Here is a 19,365-nt window from a genome sequence, read left to right as displayed (position 1 = left end):
CAGATGATGGATCCAGTTGAGGCCATGAGAAACGAAAAAGTTTCTGATGATTTCAGCCAGACAGTTCTATTTTTATGCTTCCTTTAAGTTGTGAGTTGTCTGCAGTGGTAGTTAGCTGCGTCTCACACAAGAACATGACCCAATTTTCTGTCAGAGATTAGGTTATCTTCCTCAGTGTCAATCACTGCCTTTGAAGCGCTTTCAAAGGTTAAAAAATCATAATGACAGCTGAATTTAATTCAGTTTCCATTATCCAGTAATTACTTGAACAAACTGGGTTTCACTTTGATAGAAGTTTAAATTATTTTATGTTATTTTTTTAAGTAAGCAGAAATTACCTCTCTATGCATCGATACACAGTACTCAAACAGTAAAAAGTCACTTTATAAATTTTTGTGCAGTTGTCCAATATCGTGCAAAGGTCTCGAGCCAGATGTTATCATAATTTTCTTAAATGGTCTTGTACAATAGTTCTCCAGGCTGCTTTTCACTTTCAGTCCAGTCCTGGGACCTGCTAATTTTCCAGAAAATTGACCAAGGAATGTTTCTTTTTCTGTGTTTGTTTTGTTCTTTTGTCCACTTAACACTGAGTAAATGAGCTATTTTAAGTTTTATTTTTAGGCACTTAGTTACCAGAAACCCGCTACAAATTAACAAGGAAATAAATTAATAAAATTAGATTAAATAAAAAGATATTTTTTCCTAATTCTTTGGGTGAACTTAACAGTATCTGATTGATAGTTTGGGGAGGTTTTGTCCTAACAAGGTGAATCACAAAAAGTTATTAGCCAAAGGTGTGGCATCTTTCAACTTGGTGTGTAGCATATCCTTAATAAAAGTAATGAAATTGAATAAGTGGAAAACAAAAGAAGAAGTGACAAGTGCCTAAAGTATCTGCAGCGGATTAATAGTATCTGAAAGTGATGCCCAGCAGACAGCAAAGACCTGACACTGAACATGAGAGATTCATCTGCATTTCAGCTGATCCATCTACTGTTCACTGAAGCCTCAACAGAAGAAATGGTCTCAGTGGAAGGGTGGCTGTCAAGAAGTCAGGAAGGAAGAGATACAGGGAGAAAAAGTTGATATATACCAAATTTCACAAGAACTGCACAGAAGAATAAAAGGTGGTGCTGTAAAATATTGATTTTCAAGCTTGTTAGATTTGTGCAAACTCTGTTTTTGCCTTACATACCATATTTTCATTTATGTTTGCAAATGTTTCAATAAATCACTGCACCCATTTCCCATTTTCTTAGCAAAATATAAAAAAAAGAGAGAGGGGCTGACTCAAGACTTACGCAGTGTACTCTACAAGTTACAAAAAGCAGTGCACACGTGGACTTGCCTCAAGGCACAGTGAAACCAACACTGATTTAACTCTGTAAGAGGTTTTCTGTGGGTTTTGATTGTATAATTCAATATTTGACATGAATTTACATAACTCTGCTTTTCTTTTTGTCTTTCTTCTTCAGGGCCTAAGAGCTTAAACTAAAAATTCATTACTGGCACTGATCAAAAACTTCAGAATGGCGTCTTAACCAACCTGATGGTAAGACCTTCCCAAGGTCAAGAACTACAGTATTCGTTTAGGAAGCAGACTTTAAACCTTAATGTGACTTCTGTTTTTATGGTTACAATATTTCTGTTGTCAAACCCTTGATCATTGCAAGAGAATCAGGTTAGGGTCTTTGAATAAGCCTTGAATCAATTTGGGTGGGAAATACAAGTCAATATTCTAGGAAACAATCAATAATCTTCTCCTTTGTGCAACACTGAATAACATTTTCTGCTTGGTTTATCCACTATATCTATTACAGCAACTACCACACACAGCCTGACTGCTCAAAAAGTCACTGCTGCATCCAATGTATTTGAATAAAGCTATTACTCATCTCTCTCTTGCTTTTAAGTAGCACCGGTGGATATTATTTCAAGTCAAGCATGAGTGAACGATTTGCCTGATAACAGCATGGGTAGGATGCAGCATAGATTCAGCTTCTCTGTGGACATAACAAGGAATTGTGGGTAGCCCCGAAGGGAGTTACGGCTTGACAAATATTTGAAGTGTAGCCCAGCTCTGTTTACCTCAGCCAAAGGTGCAGGTCAAAGCTTTTACTGATGAATTCTGCATCACAAAGGAGACAGAGCCAGAAGTGTCAGTCAGAGATATTTAAAAGGAAACATGTTTTACAGAGCGTCAGATGATATAAAATGTGCACTTGGTATCTCTGCTCTTACTTATTATACAACATTTTAATTGAGCAACTGATTTTCAGGAAATCTGTGAGAAATCATTAAGATTGATGTAAGGTCGCTAAAACATCCCCAGTCTGCATGAACCTGCAGATTTCAGTATATGTGATGCACTTCCAGAAACCAAGACTGAACACACAGTTGAACTCGGATTGTTTCACATTGTAAACATGTATTTGCATACTCTACGTCAGTGTTTTAATCTTATGAAAACCATCCACATCGAAAGTGAAAATCACGACAACATCTAAGACATTACAAGAAATGTTCAGAAAGTGGAATTTGACAAAAAACAAAGGCAGCAGACAGTTTGTTAATACCCAAAACATTTCTGTAAATCAAACATAGAAAAGAAAAGTCCCACAATGGGTTAAGTGAAAGGACCAACACTGAGATGTGTTCATTTACAGAGTGCAATCAGATTAGAACTATTTTTAAAAACTGTTTTGTTAGCAGGTCCATAATGCTTGCTTGATTATTTGCTGTGGAAATATATTATCCATTATCAGTGCATCCCTCAAGATAATTGGATTTGTACAGTGTTGTTTGACTACTGATGTCACCTCCAATAAAAAGAAAGATTTATAAAGGTATCTATTTTCCTTCATCATGGAGTCATTGTGGAAGTCCTTAATTATAAAACTGGACCTCTCGAAGAGCTGTGAAATTGGATGGAATGGACATATTTGTCAGACTAGAAATATTATGTTGATATCAAATTGATTCACAAATGGAAATACAGTGCTTCAGGGAACCTGCTTTTATGCAGTAAAATGTTGAACCTGAACTTCTACAAGGGCTACAACTGCAAATCAGAAGAAGGAACCAGAAGAAACCATGCAGACATCATTGTCTTCTCCCAGGCCCGGTTAGGCCCAAAGGAGTTCTGATTTTTCCAGTGTTGCAGATCAGAGGCCAACGGTACAGTTCATGGATCCACGGTGGGAATTGTGCTGACCTTGTTGTTCCTGCTGATCCTGCGTTCTGGCTTCTGCTTTGGCACTTTAGTCTGGATCAGCTCCTCAGGCGTGTTACCCAGCGGAGGCAGTAGCCTTTTCTTGCTATTCCTGGTCTCAGGTAACCACTGAGGTGGCAGCTCAAAAGGTCCAAAACCAAACTGTGGGGAGTCCTCTGCTTCTGTAGGTGTAGCAGGTGCCACTTGTGATGAAGAGGCATAAGCGCATGTATGGACTGGAGAGGCCCGGGGGGCTATAACTGAAGGAGGGACCTCCTTGGTGATAACTAGCCCTCCTCCTGTGCCCTGCAGAGAGTCCTTTTTGTTAATCACTTCACCTCTGAGGCTTCCCATTCTTGACCCACCTTTCTGGTCATCTTTGGGCCCTGAGCCTTCTCCTGATCCTTGAGATGGGATCTCCACATCATTCTCCACATCCTCCTCCTCTTCAGACGGTCTGAAGATCTGCTGTTGGCCAATGTTAAACATCTCTAGAAGCTGACTTCCAGATCGACCAGCAGTCTCCAGTCCTACTGGCTCCCCAATCACGCCATCTGCTCCTAAAGAAGCCAGACCTCCAGTGCTAACCACGTTACGGCGGCTGTAACGTCTGTGAATCCTGGCCAGCAGGTCCAGACAGCTGTGACGCGCTGAGCGGTTAACAGTCAGAAACAAAAGTGGGTTGGTGAGCAAGGATACCTTAGGAAGCCAGAGGGCTGTGAGATACAGTGAGACAGGCAGCTCTTTAGCATCTGCCAAAATAGTGCGGTAAAATACTAAGGCCCCATAGGGCGCGCTGCAAGCTGAGAAAGCCAGTACCACAGCCAGAAGAGTTACATGAAGTTCGGCTTCCCTCTGGGACACGTATGGGATAGAGATGCTGTTCTGGGGAGTTCGCAGAGCTGCGATGATCACCTTCTTCTTCTGGCTGGCACTTAGTGCTCTGCGGATCAGAAGCATGAGAAGGAAGACCAGAGCCAGGGGGAGGATCACTGTGGTGATGTTGTAGATCGACACATACACCATGTGACTCAGCGAGCGGGCGGGGTCATTTGAGCAGGATGAGGTCACGTACACATCAGTCACATTGGTCACAGCAAAGACGGGGAGGCTGACCACAGTTGCATGGACCCAGATATAGATGACCAGATCTCGAGATCTTGCGTCTGAGATTTTCCTCTCCAGTGGGTACAACACTGAGTAGTATCTACAGACAGAAAGACAAAGTAATTCAATGCTTAACAACATGTATTTGATATTTTTATCCATTTCCAATGTTCTAAACCCACTCAATGTCCATTATGCGTTTCCTACTTCACCTTCTAGAGGCTTATTCAGAGAAGGCTTTCTTGCCTTGCTGAATGGAAGAAGTAAGGAGTAATCTGTTTTCGGGCTAAAATAGAAGCAAAAATCCACATATGAGGCTGTGAGGAAGGCTTTATTCCACTTTACACAAGTGCCTCACATGTTTGAGGTTCCTCGTGTTAGAACATTTCTTACAAGCAATTTCTTTTGAGTTATTTGGAGCTAGCTTGCTGACAAAGCCAACTAGCGTTAGCTGCTAATTTAGCAATCTCTCGTCCAAAAAGTTGTGACTTCTGGCTCAACAAAATAAATAAACCACTCACAACTCTAAGCACTTGTTACTAAGCTATACTTGCTACTTAGCTCTCCTATGTAATCTGTGGTTCCTTCTGTTTATCACTGAATACAGTAGCTAACTGCCTTCTCAGCCTGATTGTAGAGGAGAGCATCTATTAGCAATAGGTACAGGGCTGATAACAGCTGATAATGGTTATTAAATGGTCTGATAACATTCAAATTGGGCGCGTTCCCCAGTGGAGAATTTTTTACATCCTAAAGCTTGTAGCAAATCAAAAGAAGCTTAGTTTTGGTGATGTTCACACTGTGAAAAAAAGAGTTTTCCTAAGCCAGAGTGTCACCTGAGTCCAGGCATACTGAAAATGCTCACAGAAATCCATCTTATGGTGATTTATGTGAAAATTATTTTAAAATAAACGTCAAAAATACTGACGTATAAGCTTGAAGGGGTTTTAGCAGAAAGGTAGTGCTGGTATAAAATTATTGCCATTATACAAGCTCCAAATAGACAAAAAGGTGAGAGGTGCAGTTTTCTGGGGGGTTTTTTTTTATGTAGTTACTACATTTATCCTGCAGCCTTATTGTATTACATAGGCTTATTATTTGCCACAGCCATTTTGAGGTATTTTTATAAACAGGAAAAACAGGAAATTCCACAGGAAATGGACAAAGCTCAGTTATCTAAAAATAAAGCCATATGTGGCATTTTTAGTGGCCACTTTGGATACATTCAATCATGAACATTTAGTCCTTTTTAGATCAAAGAATTTTCATTTATCCATGGTATATTAACTTCTGCAGAGGTTAAAATTATATGGGTGATCTCTTGATAACTGCAGTGCAGATAATAGCATGCAGATTGCCTCACATCCTTTTGTTTTCCCTTACTCATAAGGAGAGTAAACGTAATGAAAAAGTCATTACTACGATGTCCCTTGACTATCTTGTCTGTGCTGCAGTATGATTGTGTGTGTTCGTGTGTATGTACACTGCAGTCCCAACCTGTGTACAGAATATCTACAGCCTCAATTACCCTCCTGGAGAATAAATAATTCATTGGTTTGATATCATTCTGACTGTACCAGTTGCTATGGAGGCAACATAATCTCTATAGCAGTGAAACGAGGGCTGGGAAGAGGTTGCAACAATACAAAGTCTCCCTGCAATCACTATAAAGTTGGTAGAGGATATTCACGTACTACTGCAGTCATCCATATTATCCATGGTATATTTTAATATTATAAATTAATATTCAGAAAAATGTGGCTTCTGTGCACTTTTATGCTCCATTTTGAACATGTTTATTTATGATATTTGCTATTTTTTTCTGTATTATATACAGAAGCTGTGTTATCTTAAGCTGCAACATGCAAAGAGTTAAAAACATGATTCAATAAATATCATATAATAATAAGTCATGTATACGATTCTGAAAAAGGAACTCTTTTAGGTTTTCTCAATACTTGTATAAGTATATTTTTTATATTTCATATAAGTCTGTGCATCTGTACTTGGGCTGCCCACTGTTTTCTATGCCAATTTTATATTTTCTTACTGGATTTTTTTTTTAAATTAATTTTTTTTAAGCAAAAACAACACTGGTGTGGAGAAAATACAAACATTAGAGCTACTGACTAACTACAGTCATTTTTACACATGAGTTCTGTACAATGTTGAGAGACTCAGCTGGGAACATTCTGTGAGAAAGGTCAACTATGGACAAAGTGCACAACAGGAAATAGTCAGCTTTAGGCACGGTTTTAGGAAATATTATACACATAACCAGCACCCACTTGCAATAATTAATGAAAGTAAAAGGTTCATTAAAGGGTATAGCATAAGAAAATAAAATTAAACTAGTTAAACAATATGCTTCAAATACTTCAGCTGAGATAAAGTGGGGAAATAATTAAAATTATCACCTGCTGATTTTATAGGTTTGCTCATTTACAAAAATGCAGAAAAGTAAATTACATAAAGGTTCAAAATTGATTTGCATATCAGTGAGAGAAATAAGTACTTCATCCCCTACGAGCAAGTCAGAGTCTGTGTGCTAATGTGGCAGACAGATTGCGTTCAATCATTCAAACAATGACAAATACTCCTGATCTCAATTTATGTGTACAAACCACACCTGTCCAGAGAATCAATTTCTTCTATTCCAACCTCTCTACCACCACGGGAAACACTAAAGAGCTGTCAAAGGACATCAGGGACACAATTGTAGACCTGCACAAGACTGGAATGGGCTACGAGACCAACAGCAAGAAGCTTTATGAGAAGGTGAGAACTGTTGGTGTGATTATTTGGAACTAGAAGAAATATAATGACCATCAATCATCCCCTATCTGGAGCCAGATCATGCCTCATGGGGTGAGCTACACAGGACGAGCATGTTAATGATCTCAAGGCATTTTGGACCAAGAGCATCATTGGTAACACACTGTGCTGTAATGTAAAGGATTCAGAGAAGGCTTGGAAGAAAGTCCTGGGGTCAGGTGAAACCAAAATCGAGCTCTTTGGCATCAGCTCGAGCCGCTGTGTTGGGATGAAGAGAAATGCTGAGGATGCCCCAAACCACCCTATCATCCCCACAGTGAAGCACGGAGGTGCTAAGGGTACAAGATGACTTCACTGCATCGAGGAGCCAATGGACAGGGCCATGTACAGTCATTTTGAACGAGAATTTTCTTCCCTCAGCCTTCTAGCGTGATAATTACAAACATTAACCCCAGGTTAACAAAGGAGTGGCTAAAGAAGAAGCACATTAAGGTCATAGAGAGTCCTAACCAGTTTCCAGACTTCAGTCCTGTAGAAAATCTGTGGAGAGCGCTGAAGCTTTGAGTTGTCAAGCGACAGCCAAGAAACCTAAAGGAGTTGGAGAGTTTCTGTAAAGAGGAGTGGGCCATAATCCCCTCTGAGATGAGGGTCAACCTGGTGACCAACTACCAGAAGTGTCTTACCACTGTGCTTGGCAAAAAGTGTTTCTCCACCAAGTACTAAGGCGCGTTTTGCTAGAGGATGAAATACTTATTTCACTCAGTGACATGAAAATCAATTTGTAATCTTTGTGTAATGTTGTTTTCTGGATTTTTGGTTGGTAGTTTTTCTTTTCTCCATTAAAAAGAAACTACCATAAAATGAGACACTATTCATTTAATTGTAAGTGAGCAAACTTACAAATTCAGCAAATTCAAAGTGGTACTGGGAGGCCTGGGACACACGCTCCACCAATCACAACCCTGCACCTCCTCTTAACAGGGTGTTAAAAGAAGGTGTAGAGATGTTTTTCTGCTTTAAAAAAATCTTTCAGAGTTGGATTTCCAGGTGTTTAAAGAAAGAGAATTAGCCGAGTTGACTATGCTAAGCAACATATTGACAAACTGATCAGAGAGATGATATAAAGGACCCACTTTTTTGCCCCAAGCGGTCCATCCAGATACAGAGAGGTGAGTAGGAGGTGCATGTTAGTGTCTTTCAAAAGCATCATTTAAACACAGTGATTCTGGCTACAAACCTGAAGTGAGAAAAAATAAACACATCACTCATTTTACTGAAAGGATAGAGGGCTCTTTGGGTTTTGTAATTTCAAGCGCAATCCACACTTGATGACTGAAAACAAATGATGCTGCCCCTATCTATTTTAATTCTGTGTATACACTGAAAAGTATCGTGTTTTTGCGTTTACCTGTCCAATGCGATGGCGCTGAAGCTGAGAATGGTGACAGAGCAGAAGAGTTTGTGGAGGAACTTGAGAGCTTTGCAGAGCACCAGCGTGTGAAGCAACAAGCAGCACCGAGGATTGGCTCCGAGTGCCACATCAAAGGGGATGCACACCAGGCCGGCACAGATACCAGACCATGCCAGGTTCTTGATGAATCGATTGGTCACTGTTTTAAAGACGTTTGTGCAGTAGGTGCACCACAACACGGTGGCATTACCTGTCGAGAGAAAGAAAGATGTTTAAAGATTTAGAATAAAATGAGATTAAGTTTGCCTACTAACCTGCACCCCTCAGTAGAAACTACAATTATCGACTCCTATAAGTCTGCATCTCTGCCAACCAGTCAAGTTTTGTTTATACGCCCTCATTGTAATAAATGTAATGAAGATTTTATTCATTTAAAGGTTAGCTCCAAGGTTTGGTGTCACCAATTCTGCATCCAACCAAATGTGAAATATGGTCACAACTTGGTTTTCTGATCTTGAGTTAAAGTGTAGAATTATGGTCATATTATCAGTTCACATACAAAAACTTGAATTCTACAGTCTGTGTTGTCATAAGTCTAACTCAGTTTAAATAAAGGTTGGAAACCTGAACGCTGGTACAAGCAGCCCTTTCCTTTTGTTGTGCTGGTATGAGTTTCTACCAGGCACACCATAGATCTCAGAGAAAAGACCTGGTTAGCTTGAAGACTAAATTGCCCATTGACAGGAAGGAAGGCTTACTTATCTTACTGATCTGCTATAGCACAGATTAATGATTTCTCAGCTGCTTATTCCTGACGTCCATCCAGGACAAACACTGCGACTGAACAATGTAAGGAATGCAAGTACTTGTCGGACTGAGATTTAAGCCAACTGACAGATGTACGAAAGGAAAGAAAATGTGTCACTTTCAATCTGCTCGTTTTACACTTGCCATCAATGAACTCATCTGTGAACTGGAAGTCTTTACACAATAGATTGGAAGCTGCCTCACAGCAGGACGAGGCATCCGCTACCAAGAATACTGCTTCAAATCAAAATCAAACTCTTTATGAATTTGTCCAAAAAAAATTAGTGGGAAAGTTCAATTTGAATGTTATTATTTGCATCTGGACACCCCTTTTTACCCCCATTTTACTGGAAAAAGGCTTCCCCTGTGACAGTTCAAGGAGTTTCAGCCCCCAGACTTGCTCTTTCTTTTCTTTTCTTTTTATTTTTGGGGGATTTCTTGAAAAAAGTATGAAAATTGTTTAAAGGACAGCGCCTTCTTGTAAAGACTTGATGGCAGAGAACAGGACAAAATTAGTGATGCAGGTGCCGCTAAAGCATAAAATAAAAAATAGCCAAATGAAATAAATCTATATCAGCAATAACAAATTCGTGCTGTATGTCACTTGTAGCAAAAAACAGTTAGTCCACCCTCATAAGACATCCTCCCAATCATTTACATCTAATAGCCTGCAAGCTGGAACTTACTCAAACAAAACTGCAACTGCAACTGCAACTAAATCAAAAAGGACAACAGGAGACAGTCATTGTAGACAAATTCGACCATAAAACCTTGTGACCTCACACAAATCATACCCACTCACAACAGATTAAGACCATCGCCTCCTGGAATTCACACAGATGAGAACTGACCCCACCTCACACACACACTTCCTTTTCAAGACTCTTCTGCCAATCACATGACATAAGGCAACAAGCTGTCAGGTGGCACTGGTTAAATCAGGTTATGTTTTCATAGAAAAGTCTTCCACTGTACTTCACTAAATACCATCTAATAATGTTTTATAAGGCAAACAAGGATTGAAATGGTTTTAAACATTGGTTGATTTCTATCATAATTATTGATCATACTGATTATTTTTGCAGGTCTGCAGGATCAGTTCCACCTGAACCAAGCGAGACCACAATTGACGGTTGCAAGGAAGAAACTACAACATTTTTATGTTTCTATTTCTCTCTGCATAATTTGGAGTGACAAAGTGGTAACGATTGGTAATTAAGTTTCAAAAGGTGAACTTTTTCCTTCTTGCACTGCATTAACTCATGTCAGGTCACACGGGACCCTGTGTGATTTCAGCTCCTTCAAAAGTAATTACCCACAGAGTGTTAGCTGCACTCTGGCTGAGAGCAAGATGTTCTGCAGTGAAGGAAACCGTTTCACGTTTTTCCTGAGACCTGTGCTTTAAAAAAAAAAGGTCTCAGTTTGTCAGAAGAAAAACGCATTCATCGTCAGGTGGATGGGGGAATAGAAAAGTAACCATAGTTTATAAAACTAAATGAAACAGTCGTGAGAGAGAAAAAAAGACCTTTTCTATGAAAGCAAGGTCGTATATAACAACCACTTATCCCTGATTTCTGTTGTTATGTACCTCAGGAGGTTTCAAATGGAGGCGAAAGAAGCTGTTTTCAGCAGGACATGGTGTGCTTTAACTATGCAGAACTCGATTAACATGCTGTGATACAGAATTGCACATAGGCGTGGTATTTTGGGGAAACCCTGGTAAAAGTACATTCTGCTAGGCTGACTAATGTGGAATAATTAAATCAGCACAAATATTCATTATTTCAAATGCAAACTACATAAAAAGAATGTTTATTACAAATGTCTGCTCATACAGTATGTTGACATTTTATCTTGCTGCCTTTGGTCTCTAATGTGAGGCAATTAATACTCAGTCTTTCAAAAAAAAAAAGAAAGAAAGAAAGAAAGTGTGATACTACATTTATAAGGCGATAAAACTATTACTTAAGATATTTTTGTCTAGATCATTTCCAGAGTCATGCTACCATGTAATGTTCAAAGCAGATTTCAATAATCAAAATACAAGAGTTGATTTTTATCTTATAGATTTCAGACAGAAAATTAAAACCAAATTTAATCTCTGTTAAATAATAAAAAAAACAAAAATCGTTTTATTTTTTGTTTTTTCAGGACTTGTATTGTCTGAAAAAACAACATCACCTTGTACTTTTGAGCCCAGAATGCTCGCTGGGCATTTGAGGAACACCTTGGTAACCATAGTCAGAGCAGCCAATAGCGAGAGAGCGCAAACAGTAAGGATGATTATTTTGCCCGCTTAACAAATGGCACCCTAACTAGTGGTAGCAGCAACGTGGTCTGCTTCAAATTGAGCTGGATCATTTTCCTATTGATGTCTAAACACGTGCTGTTCGACATGCTAAGTACACTTAACAGTTTTTTACTTACATCCTGGTGATTTATAATTAACCTAGTTTTAGTGACAGGCTCATTTAGGAGCAGTAACCGCAGAGCTAGTCAACCACATAATTCCCCACAGACCTTAATACAACTGTTGGCAAAGTCAGCCAGTGCCATGCACACTGTGACACATTAATGAGATTTGCAGTAAAACTCAAATCTTTGCCTTATCAGTGAAACTGCATAATTATGGCAGCAAATGTTATACATTTAAAAAAATCTAAATTTTGAGGAATCTATTCTCCCTTTCTAGGAGAGTTAGATGAGAAAACTGGAATGGCTCGCATGTATGTGCATTTAGACGGGGGGGGGGGGGCATTTCCTGCCGATGCCTCTCTCTCTTCAGTTCAGTTTAGTTTATATTTCAGGAATGGGGCCTATCTAGGTCTGTTTCTGCAATGAAATGACTGCGTCAAACTAATTTCCTCTTTATTTATGGCGTAAACAAACAAGATTTCCTCACTGGTCAACTTTGGAGGTATTAGGCATGTTTGGAATTTAGCACTTTCCCCTCCTACCAGGGTTTAAGCGGTTATCCTTAAAGGCGTGATACAGAAATGCCCTTCTGATCCAAATCTGAAAACAGAACAAGTGTTACAGAAACATTTCTGAAACGTGACAAAATCAGAATGAGACTACGGTCACATTTGAGAAGACTGTGTTTCTACACAACTTAAAGATAATAATGTAGAGCGTTACAAATGCAGTGGTTAAGTGGTGTAAAAATAACTCCCCAACTTCTAACGCCTTTCACCACACCCATCAACAAGTGCCCATGATTCTCTGGCAAGCTACACACTTCCTATCTGGACACATGTGTATCCAGGTGGGAACATTGAGGAATTAAATGGGATATTTAACACCTGCCAAAGTACTCAGCAAAGTACTTTTGCTGAAACCACTATATGGCTATATGTCAGTCAACTCCCAAAACAGCATTTTACAGCACAGTGTGGCTTTTCAGACCCGTTAATCAGCAAACCAGCTTGATGTTAAGCCAAGGATCCCAACATTTCAAAACATAAAGAAAAAGACGAAGGGGAGGGAACCTTAAAAGAAGCAGAGGAATTTCTATCGTTAATTACTTGTGCTGGAAAACAAACCTTCAAATTTAGATAGCAGTTTTTTTTTCCACTAGAGAGACTGTTCATTGACCTAATTTGTGATAGAAAAACCCTTCTTACATATCCATATCCATGGGTTCAAATGCTCCACATTCATGCATTTTAGCTGAATGGTGTTCAAAGCTTCAAAGGAGATCCTACAGTTATAACTTATTAGTCTTATTAGTGTTGTTTTGTTGCACACATCTACAATGTGCGTTAAACAAAATCTTTTAAATTAAAAAAAAAATGTCATTCTTCTCGAGTTTGAGTATTTCAGACCCAGAAGGTGGATGATTCAGCGAGTTAATACCGATACAAAGTGCACAAACTAAGTGAAAACAATCTGCATCACTGAGAATTTAATGAGCTCTGGATGTTACCACATCGAGGCTTTTCAACAAATTTGCAGTTTGTGCAACATTTAATTTCCTTCACCTTCGCACATCTCTCTGTGCCATAAGAGAAGAAGTCATAAGCAGATACAGAAGGCAGTTACTTTTACCACACATTTATCTTTTCCATGTCAAATGCCTCAGGTAATAAACATGAATCCTTCAACGATTTGTATTGATGTGCCCAAGTTGTTAATGACACAGATGCCTCCAAAACAGACATCTCCCCATAAAAATTGCATGGGTTTTTTTTCCCTTTCAGCCAGTGATGCAGGTTTTCTTTTGGGCACTAAAACCCCCATAGAGACAACAAAGTGCCTACATAATGGAACCAGCATATCCTGCTCATCTATGATAATGAGTGATGTCTGAATATAAATATGATGCAGCTAGGCTTTTATCATACAACCAAAGCCTTTTTTGAAATCATTAAAAGTAGCTTGAGAATTGACCACAGACACTTTTTTAGGGGACTCAACTTCAAAAGACAGCCCCGTGGAACCGTCATCAGTTTAACACTCATCATTTTATGCTGCAGGTAATATAATGCATGTATTTAAAGGTGCCCACTGATGAAGTGTTCAGTTTCTGATTGGTCCTGAAATTGATTCAGATATCTGATGCTAATTATCTTTATTTTTTCCAGTAATAATTATTACTGTGATTATTGTGATTATTTCATTAGCAAAGGGGAACCCATTACTGTTATGGCACACACAGTCTGTTTGTATTTTATTACGCAGTGTCTTATAGCTGTCATTAATATGTCTCCAAGAATCTTAGTGACCACACAAAGGTGCCCTGTTGTATTGACGTTAGAGAATTTACGCTATTCACCTTCCTGGAAGTGGGTTTGGTTCATTGGTGTATGTATTCCCTGCGACACGTAGAGCATGCAGAGAGAAACAAAAAGGCATTTTGAGCCATGCTGCCAGAGGGCAATTTTTACAGCTAGTCAGGGCACGCTTCTCTGACTCTGCACATTGCACTGAACAGCAGGAGGTGGCACTGGATCAAAGCAAGTCATTTGGACATTTTTTTTTTTTTGTCCGTTTTGTATCAGTTGCACAATATTTCATCATGGTGAGCTGTGCTCCTGCTTCTCACTGAGCCCATATGTTTCCATACAACACTAAGGCTGTGTGTGTTTCTGTAGCAGGGCAGAGAGGGCAACACAAAAACATTTGTGACAAATAACACATTTATTTGTAGCAATCATTAGAAGCAGGTTAATTATGCTTCTGGCGGTCTATATGATGGAGACGGGATGTCAAAGCCAGGAGTGTGCAAGAGCAGTAGATCATTCTACACAGCTCCTTCCACACTTATACCACCATCATCATCACTGATGTCTAGTCAACACATATTCAACTCTAAGGAAGTTTAAAACATGTAAGTTACTGCTACTATTTATCAGTTTTCTGGTGGAAAAAAAAACAATAAAATTCTTCTTTGCTGACTTAAATATACAGCAAATTTTGCCAAAGTATTTCTGCTTATTTTAAATGGAATGCATCCACGCCAAACCAGAAAATCAGGAGTTATGTGTGTGACTGGTTTAGTGTTATTTGAATGGTTTTAGCACCTTGATCAAACTTATACATGACTGCAGGGGGCTGAGATTCTTTTTAAACAGCCTATATTCAGAACACATCATGTGAAGCCTAGGGATATGTGGGGATAACTAAGTGATAACACATCTTGGCATTTTTGGCATTTTAAGTGTAGTGGGCTGTGAGGCAAGGTAAGCAGGTGACATGGGCAGTGGGTTGTTTACATTTGGCAGCTGCTGGTGGTTTTAACGGGATATTAGATTAAAAATAGTAATAATGTACACTTGTAGCAGTTTTGTTTGTTTCTAATAAACTGGCCTAGGCACTCATTTCTGTCATGCTTTTCTTATCCTTTACTTTTTAGTTGTCATTTGACTTTTCTTTTAGTAGAAGATACTGACCAGAAGATGATTGATTGGCTGACTGATAAACGCTGGAAAAAGTCTCAGATATGTCAAATACATTCTACTGGGACACAGGTTGTCCGCACAGGAAGATCCCCTAACACAAATCTGAGAGTCTCACTGTTTTCAATTGTATTTGAAAAGCAGTGCCCTGTAGTTCAAAAACTGTCCAGCTGTTTAATCTAAATTTAGCAGAAATGAATAAGTAAATACATAAACGAGGCTGGGTTTTTAATATGTTTATAATTCCCTACTGAGTTTGCATTGAATGTGTGGGAGTACTGAGCGGACTTACCGATCAGCGAACCTAGGAGGATGAAAACCTGAACGGTGGTGGTGAAGTCCCGGTAGGCTTGCTCTCGCACGAGTCGCTGCCGCTCGTCCAGCCCGGTGCCCTCGGCAGGCGGGCTGCTGTCCCACCGGGTCGATGGGCTCGAGGCGTTCAGTAGATCCAGCCAGAGGTGGGCTGCTGTGAAATTGACTGCACCGTCCCCCACCATCGCTGCCCGGCTCCCTGCACTATCCATGTCGATTCACGCCGAGATCCTAAATATGCCTTTCTGTTGTTGATGTTTGTTTCTTTGTTTGTTTTTCAAGAAAGCTCACAAAGAGTCAACAGCCAAGAGTAAAGGGGCATTTCTGACCTGCTTTTTTTATAGTAAAAAGGGGGGTAATCGACATATCACATCTTATGTTGCACGGGAGATCTCCATGAAGATTTAACGCGGACACAGGCAGGAAATGCGTTCCTCTGCCAGCAATGAGATGGTCTTTTGTCAGTAATTATGTCTGATAAATTAGGGAGGAAAATACATGTTAAAATAATCCCAGTCTGTATCAAAGCACGGGGAGATGGAAAGCCTACGCTGTATGCCCCATATTTCCCCAGTAATGCGGATGCACGGCAGAAATCGGTCACTGAAATCCGTGCGCAGTGTGGCTGGATAGATGCTGGACTACCTGACACCCAGTGCACCTAAAACCACACCGGTTTGCGAAGTGTCCATTCCGGGAACGACGCCTGCAGCACCGAGAACACAGCACCATCAGCCCTCGCCGTCCAGAAAAAAAATAAATAAATAAAAATATGTGTGGCTGACAGACTGTTACTCCTGCTGCCGCTGCCAATCGCACTGTCAGAGGCCGTTTATTGGTAGACTGGATGGTGCGGGGAGCCTGCAACTGAATATTTAACAGCGTGAGGTGCAAGACTGAAGAGGAGAGCCCTCCTCTTCATGTAGCACCGAGAAACTCCACTTAATCTTATGAATGACAAGCAGCATGGAGGAAGAGGAGCCTGGCTGATACCGAGAAATAAAGGTAACGGATGGCTACATTCCTAATAGGCTGTTAAATCACTAAAAAAATACTTTAAGGAAATACTTCATTACATTACTTCACCTTAAAAGTCGTGTTTCTAAGCACTCTATAAACCTTTATATTTGTCAAAAAGGGGGGATTAAGGATTAAAATTCAAAAACAAGGGTAGGTTTAACTTCACTCTTTTCACACTGACCCTGCTGTCTTGGTCAGTCTGTACTCTCATGGGAGCTTGCGACATTCCTCTTATGGTTGCTGAAAATACCAAAAATAACCCCGTACCAGAGGACATTTCATGGATCACTTAACATTTTAATTAATAATGGACTTTCTTTTGGAAAATACCATGAAAAAATGTTTAAATGTAGAATTGGTGCCATTTAAATACACTCCATGTTTTCCTGTTTGTTAAATAAGATGACATCCTATTACACAGAAAATCCACATTTTCATGTGATCAAAATATCAGTGAGGGACATATGTCTGTATGTTTTTCCCAGCTTTCGAATAAGACTCCCTTCTCTGGTGCAGTGTACTCTCAGATCCTTGCTCAGATCATCACAGTATATTCACATTCTTGAAACAGGCATGAAAATAAAACCAGCACAGCAGGATTTATAATAGTATTTACATATTTGCTTTTGCTTTATTATAGGTTATATTGTACATGACAACAAATTTCTTTCATTTTTTGGGCAAACATCAAATATTTTTTACAAAGATCACTTTTTTCAGCTTTCTTAAAATACAGAATTATTCAAGTCCCTATACAATTTAAATATCGCATTAATTTCAAATACTGATAAGTACCAGAAAGATAAAACAAGATTAAAGAAGCTTAACTATTGGTTTTCAGTAGGTGATTCCATAACATGCTACTGTTTTGCTAGTTTTCCACTCAAGCTGAAGTTACAAACTGCTCCATGCATTTTCACCAGTTCAGATGCCCAAAAATCTTTTGTGAGATACTTCAACAAAACAATCCAGTTTGAGCTGATGGCTGTGGCTTATGACGTAGACCACTACTCAGACCTTGAGTCTGCATCAAGAAGTGGGGATGACACTAAATTCAACACCCTACCCCAACAAAACTCTGTAGTGTAAAGCAGCTTTATGTGCAGTCCATTTACATTTCCTTCCCATGACAAGTCAAAATCTCTGATTCTTTTTGCTATAGAAGTTTTTTTGCTACAAGCCCGTGTCATACTGAAAAAAACTCATCTGAAACCAAACGGTTGTTGGAGTGTTTCCGATGCAGAACACTAGACGGTTAATGGAGTTCTCACAATTTTACTAATTAGAAAATACAGGCACTGGTAAGCATTTCTAAGAACAACCATTCAGAGATGCTTGATGGATTAATACAGTATCAAGTGCTCTTGTTGCCCAAGTGGGTCTTGAAGAACTCCTGGACTCTTTCCCACAGGTCCAGCTGAGCCTCAGAGTGGGCTTTTGGCTCCCCACCAAACACCACAACACTCCCTACAGCTGGATGAAAGCCAGATGAACAATAAGGCATGTACGGCACATCCAGAAAGTGACCAGCTTTTGGATAAGTAACAACCTCGTAGGATTTTTTGCCATGGTTTTTCAAAATTTCAGCAGCCTGACTGGCAAAAAACGTGCTGTTCCAGTTGTGGTCATCTTCAGAAGCAGCAAACAGGAAATGGCAGGTGGCTCGTTCAATTGGAATCAAAGACGCCCTGTTCTTGCCCTTGGTGGGGTCTGGTAAGGCGTCACGTATATCTACAAGCCCAGACTCTGTGAATTTCACATTCTCCATGACAGGGGGCAGGGGCGGGAATACAATGTCTTTGTAGTGTAAAGGAAGCACAGTGTTTGCATTACAGGCATTAATACAGACAGTCGCTGAGATCCCAGAGAGAAAAGATGACATGCTCAAAGCCAAGGCACCACTATGAGAGATTGATATGACGCCAATCCCAGGACCTTTCACCTGAATCAAGAGGTTTTATGTTAGTTAACCTTTTTAAAGTAACAGGTGCACTTCTGCTAATACAGTGCAGATCACAAATTGATGGACACTAGCATTTCTTTGTTCTTTAGGCTCAGCTTCAGTTAGAATGGGTTTACTTCAAAAAAGAAAGATATGTGAAAAGAGGAGAAAAGGGAGCAGCTCATATCGTTATCTGTTCAAGATGCTGGGAGTTCTGCAATGACTGAGAGACATTTAATTGTGCAGTAGAGGACAACAACCTTGTTATATATATCCAATGTGACCAAAGAGGGAGATTATCCTTAGCTGCACAAGTCAATCAACTAATTTTAGTTCAAGAAATATGAGAACAGGGTGTTGTATGCTCACTAAGACTAACAAAGTGTTTGCTGTTGTTTCCATGTCTGACAAATACTTTCTTTAAAATATAAAACTAAATTTTGCTTGTCTTTGTGTGTTTCTACTCAATTACTTTTGAACTCCTAAACATTTTGTAATGTTATGGAATTATTACTACCACAGATCATGACACCTTGCTGTAAACCTCCAAAATCAAAATTACTTATGGCCAATTAACTATTTCAACTAAAGAAAAAAATGACAAAAAGCTTGTAATATTTTAAGACTTAAGAAATATAGAGGTTTCATCATTAATCCATGATGGTGATATCAGAAGAAAAGCCAGCAGGTGGCAACATTGACACACTAGACACAAATATAGGCCTCTATCTCAAATCCACTTCAAATGCAGATGTTTGAGCAATATTTTCACAACCTTCACATGCATAAGATGCATAACATTGAATTACTTCTAATAAATATGTCCTTTGCTGTTTGCTCTTCAATACTAACCTCTGGCTGCTTCCTCAGATATGTGACCGCC

At 39.4% G+C, this 19,365-nt stretch overlaps 2 protein-coding genes across 4 annotated transcripts in view; both read right to left on the bottom strand.

Annotated features, from left to right (window-relative positions):
- Positions 1 to 2,157: 2,157 nt before the first annotated feature.
- gpr176 (G protein-coupled receptor 176) lies at positions 2,158 to 16,420 on the bottom strand. Its single transcript, XM_084952222.1, has 3 exons — positions 15,501 to 16,420; positions 8,502 to 8,754; positions 2,158 to 4,418 (listed from the first exon to the last, which is right to left on the bottom strand). Exons 1-3 carry the CDS (start codon positions 15,730 to 15,732, stop codon positions 3,185 to 3,187), a joined length of 1,719 nt encoding a protein of 572 aa, XP_084808348.1. The 5' UTR covers positions 15,733 to 16,420; the 3' UTR covers positions 2,158 to 3,184.
- Positions 16,421 to 17,139: 719 nt separating this feature from the next.
- The window catches only part of LOC146371973 (acyl-coenzyme A thioesterase 1-like), an 8,322-nt gene continuing 6,096 nt past the window's right edge, over positions 17,140 to 19,365 (bottom strand). For all 3 annotated transcript variants that reach the window (XM_084952226.1, XM_084952223.1, XM_084952224.1), the window contains exons 3-4: positions 19,335 to 19,365; positions 17,140 to 18,482 (exon numbers count right to left, since the gene is read on the bottom strand). The exon at positions 19,335 to 19,365 is cut by the window's right edge and continues 172 nt beyond it. In XM_084952226.1, the coding sequence (XP_084808352.1) occupies positions 17,895 to 18,482; positions 19,335 to 19,365 (619 nt within the window). In that variant the 3' untranslated portion in view covers positions 17,140 to 17,894. The remainder of the gene's footprint in view (positions 18,483 to 19,334) is intronic.

The sequence above is a fragment of the Perissodus microlepis genome, chromosome 15 (genome assembly GCF_051167445.1).
Source record: "Perissodus microlepis isolate ML-2025 ecotype Zambia chromosome 15, ASM5116744v1, whole genome shotgun sequence".
Lineage (NCBI taxonomy): Eukaryota > Metazoa > Chordata > Actinopteri > Cichliformes > Cichlidae > Perissodus > Perissodus microlepis.
The sequence above is the reverse complement of the archived record's forward strand: the minus strand, read 5'-3'. Positions and strand labels throughout refer to the sequence as shown.

Excerpts from the sequence above, each read along its gene's own strand:
- gpr176 (XM_084952222.1), bottom strand. The coding sequence starts at position 15,732 with ATGGATAGTGCAGGGAGCCGGGCAGCGATGGTGGGGGACGGTGCAGTC. Across the intron at positions 8,755-15,500 it reads CCTCCTAGGTTCGCTGATCG|GTAATGCCACCGTGTTGTGG; the intron begins GTAAGTCCGCTC and ends TTCTCTCGACAG. Across the intron at positions 4,419-8,501 it reads AGCGCCATCGCATTGGACAG|ATACTACTCAGTGTTGTACC; the intron begins GTAAACGCAAAA and ends TTCTGTCTGTAG.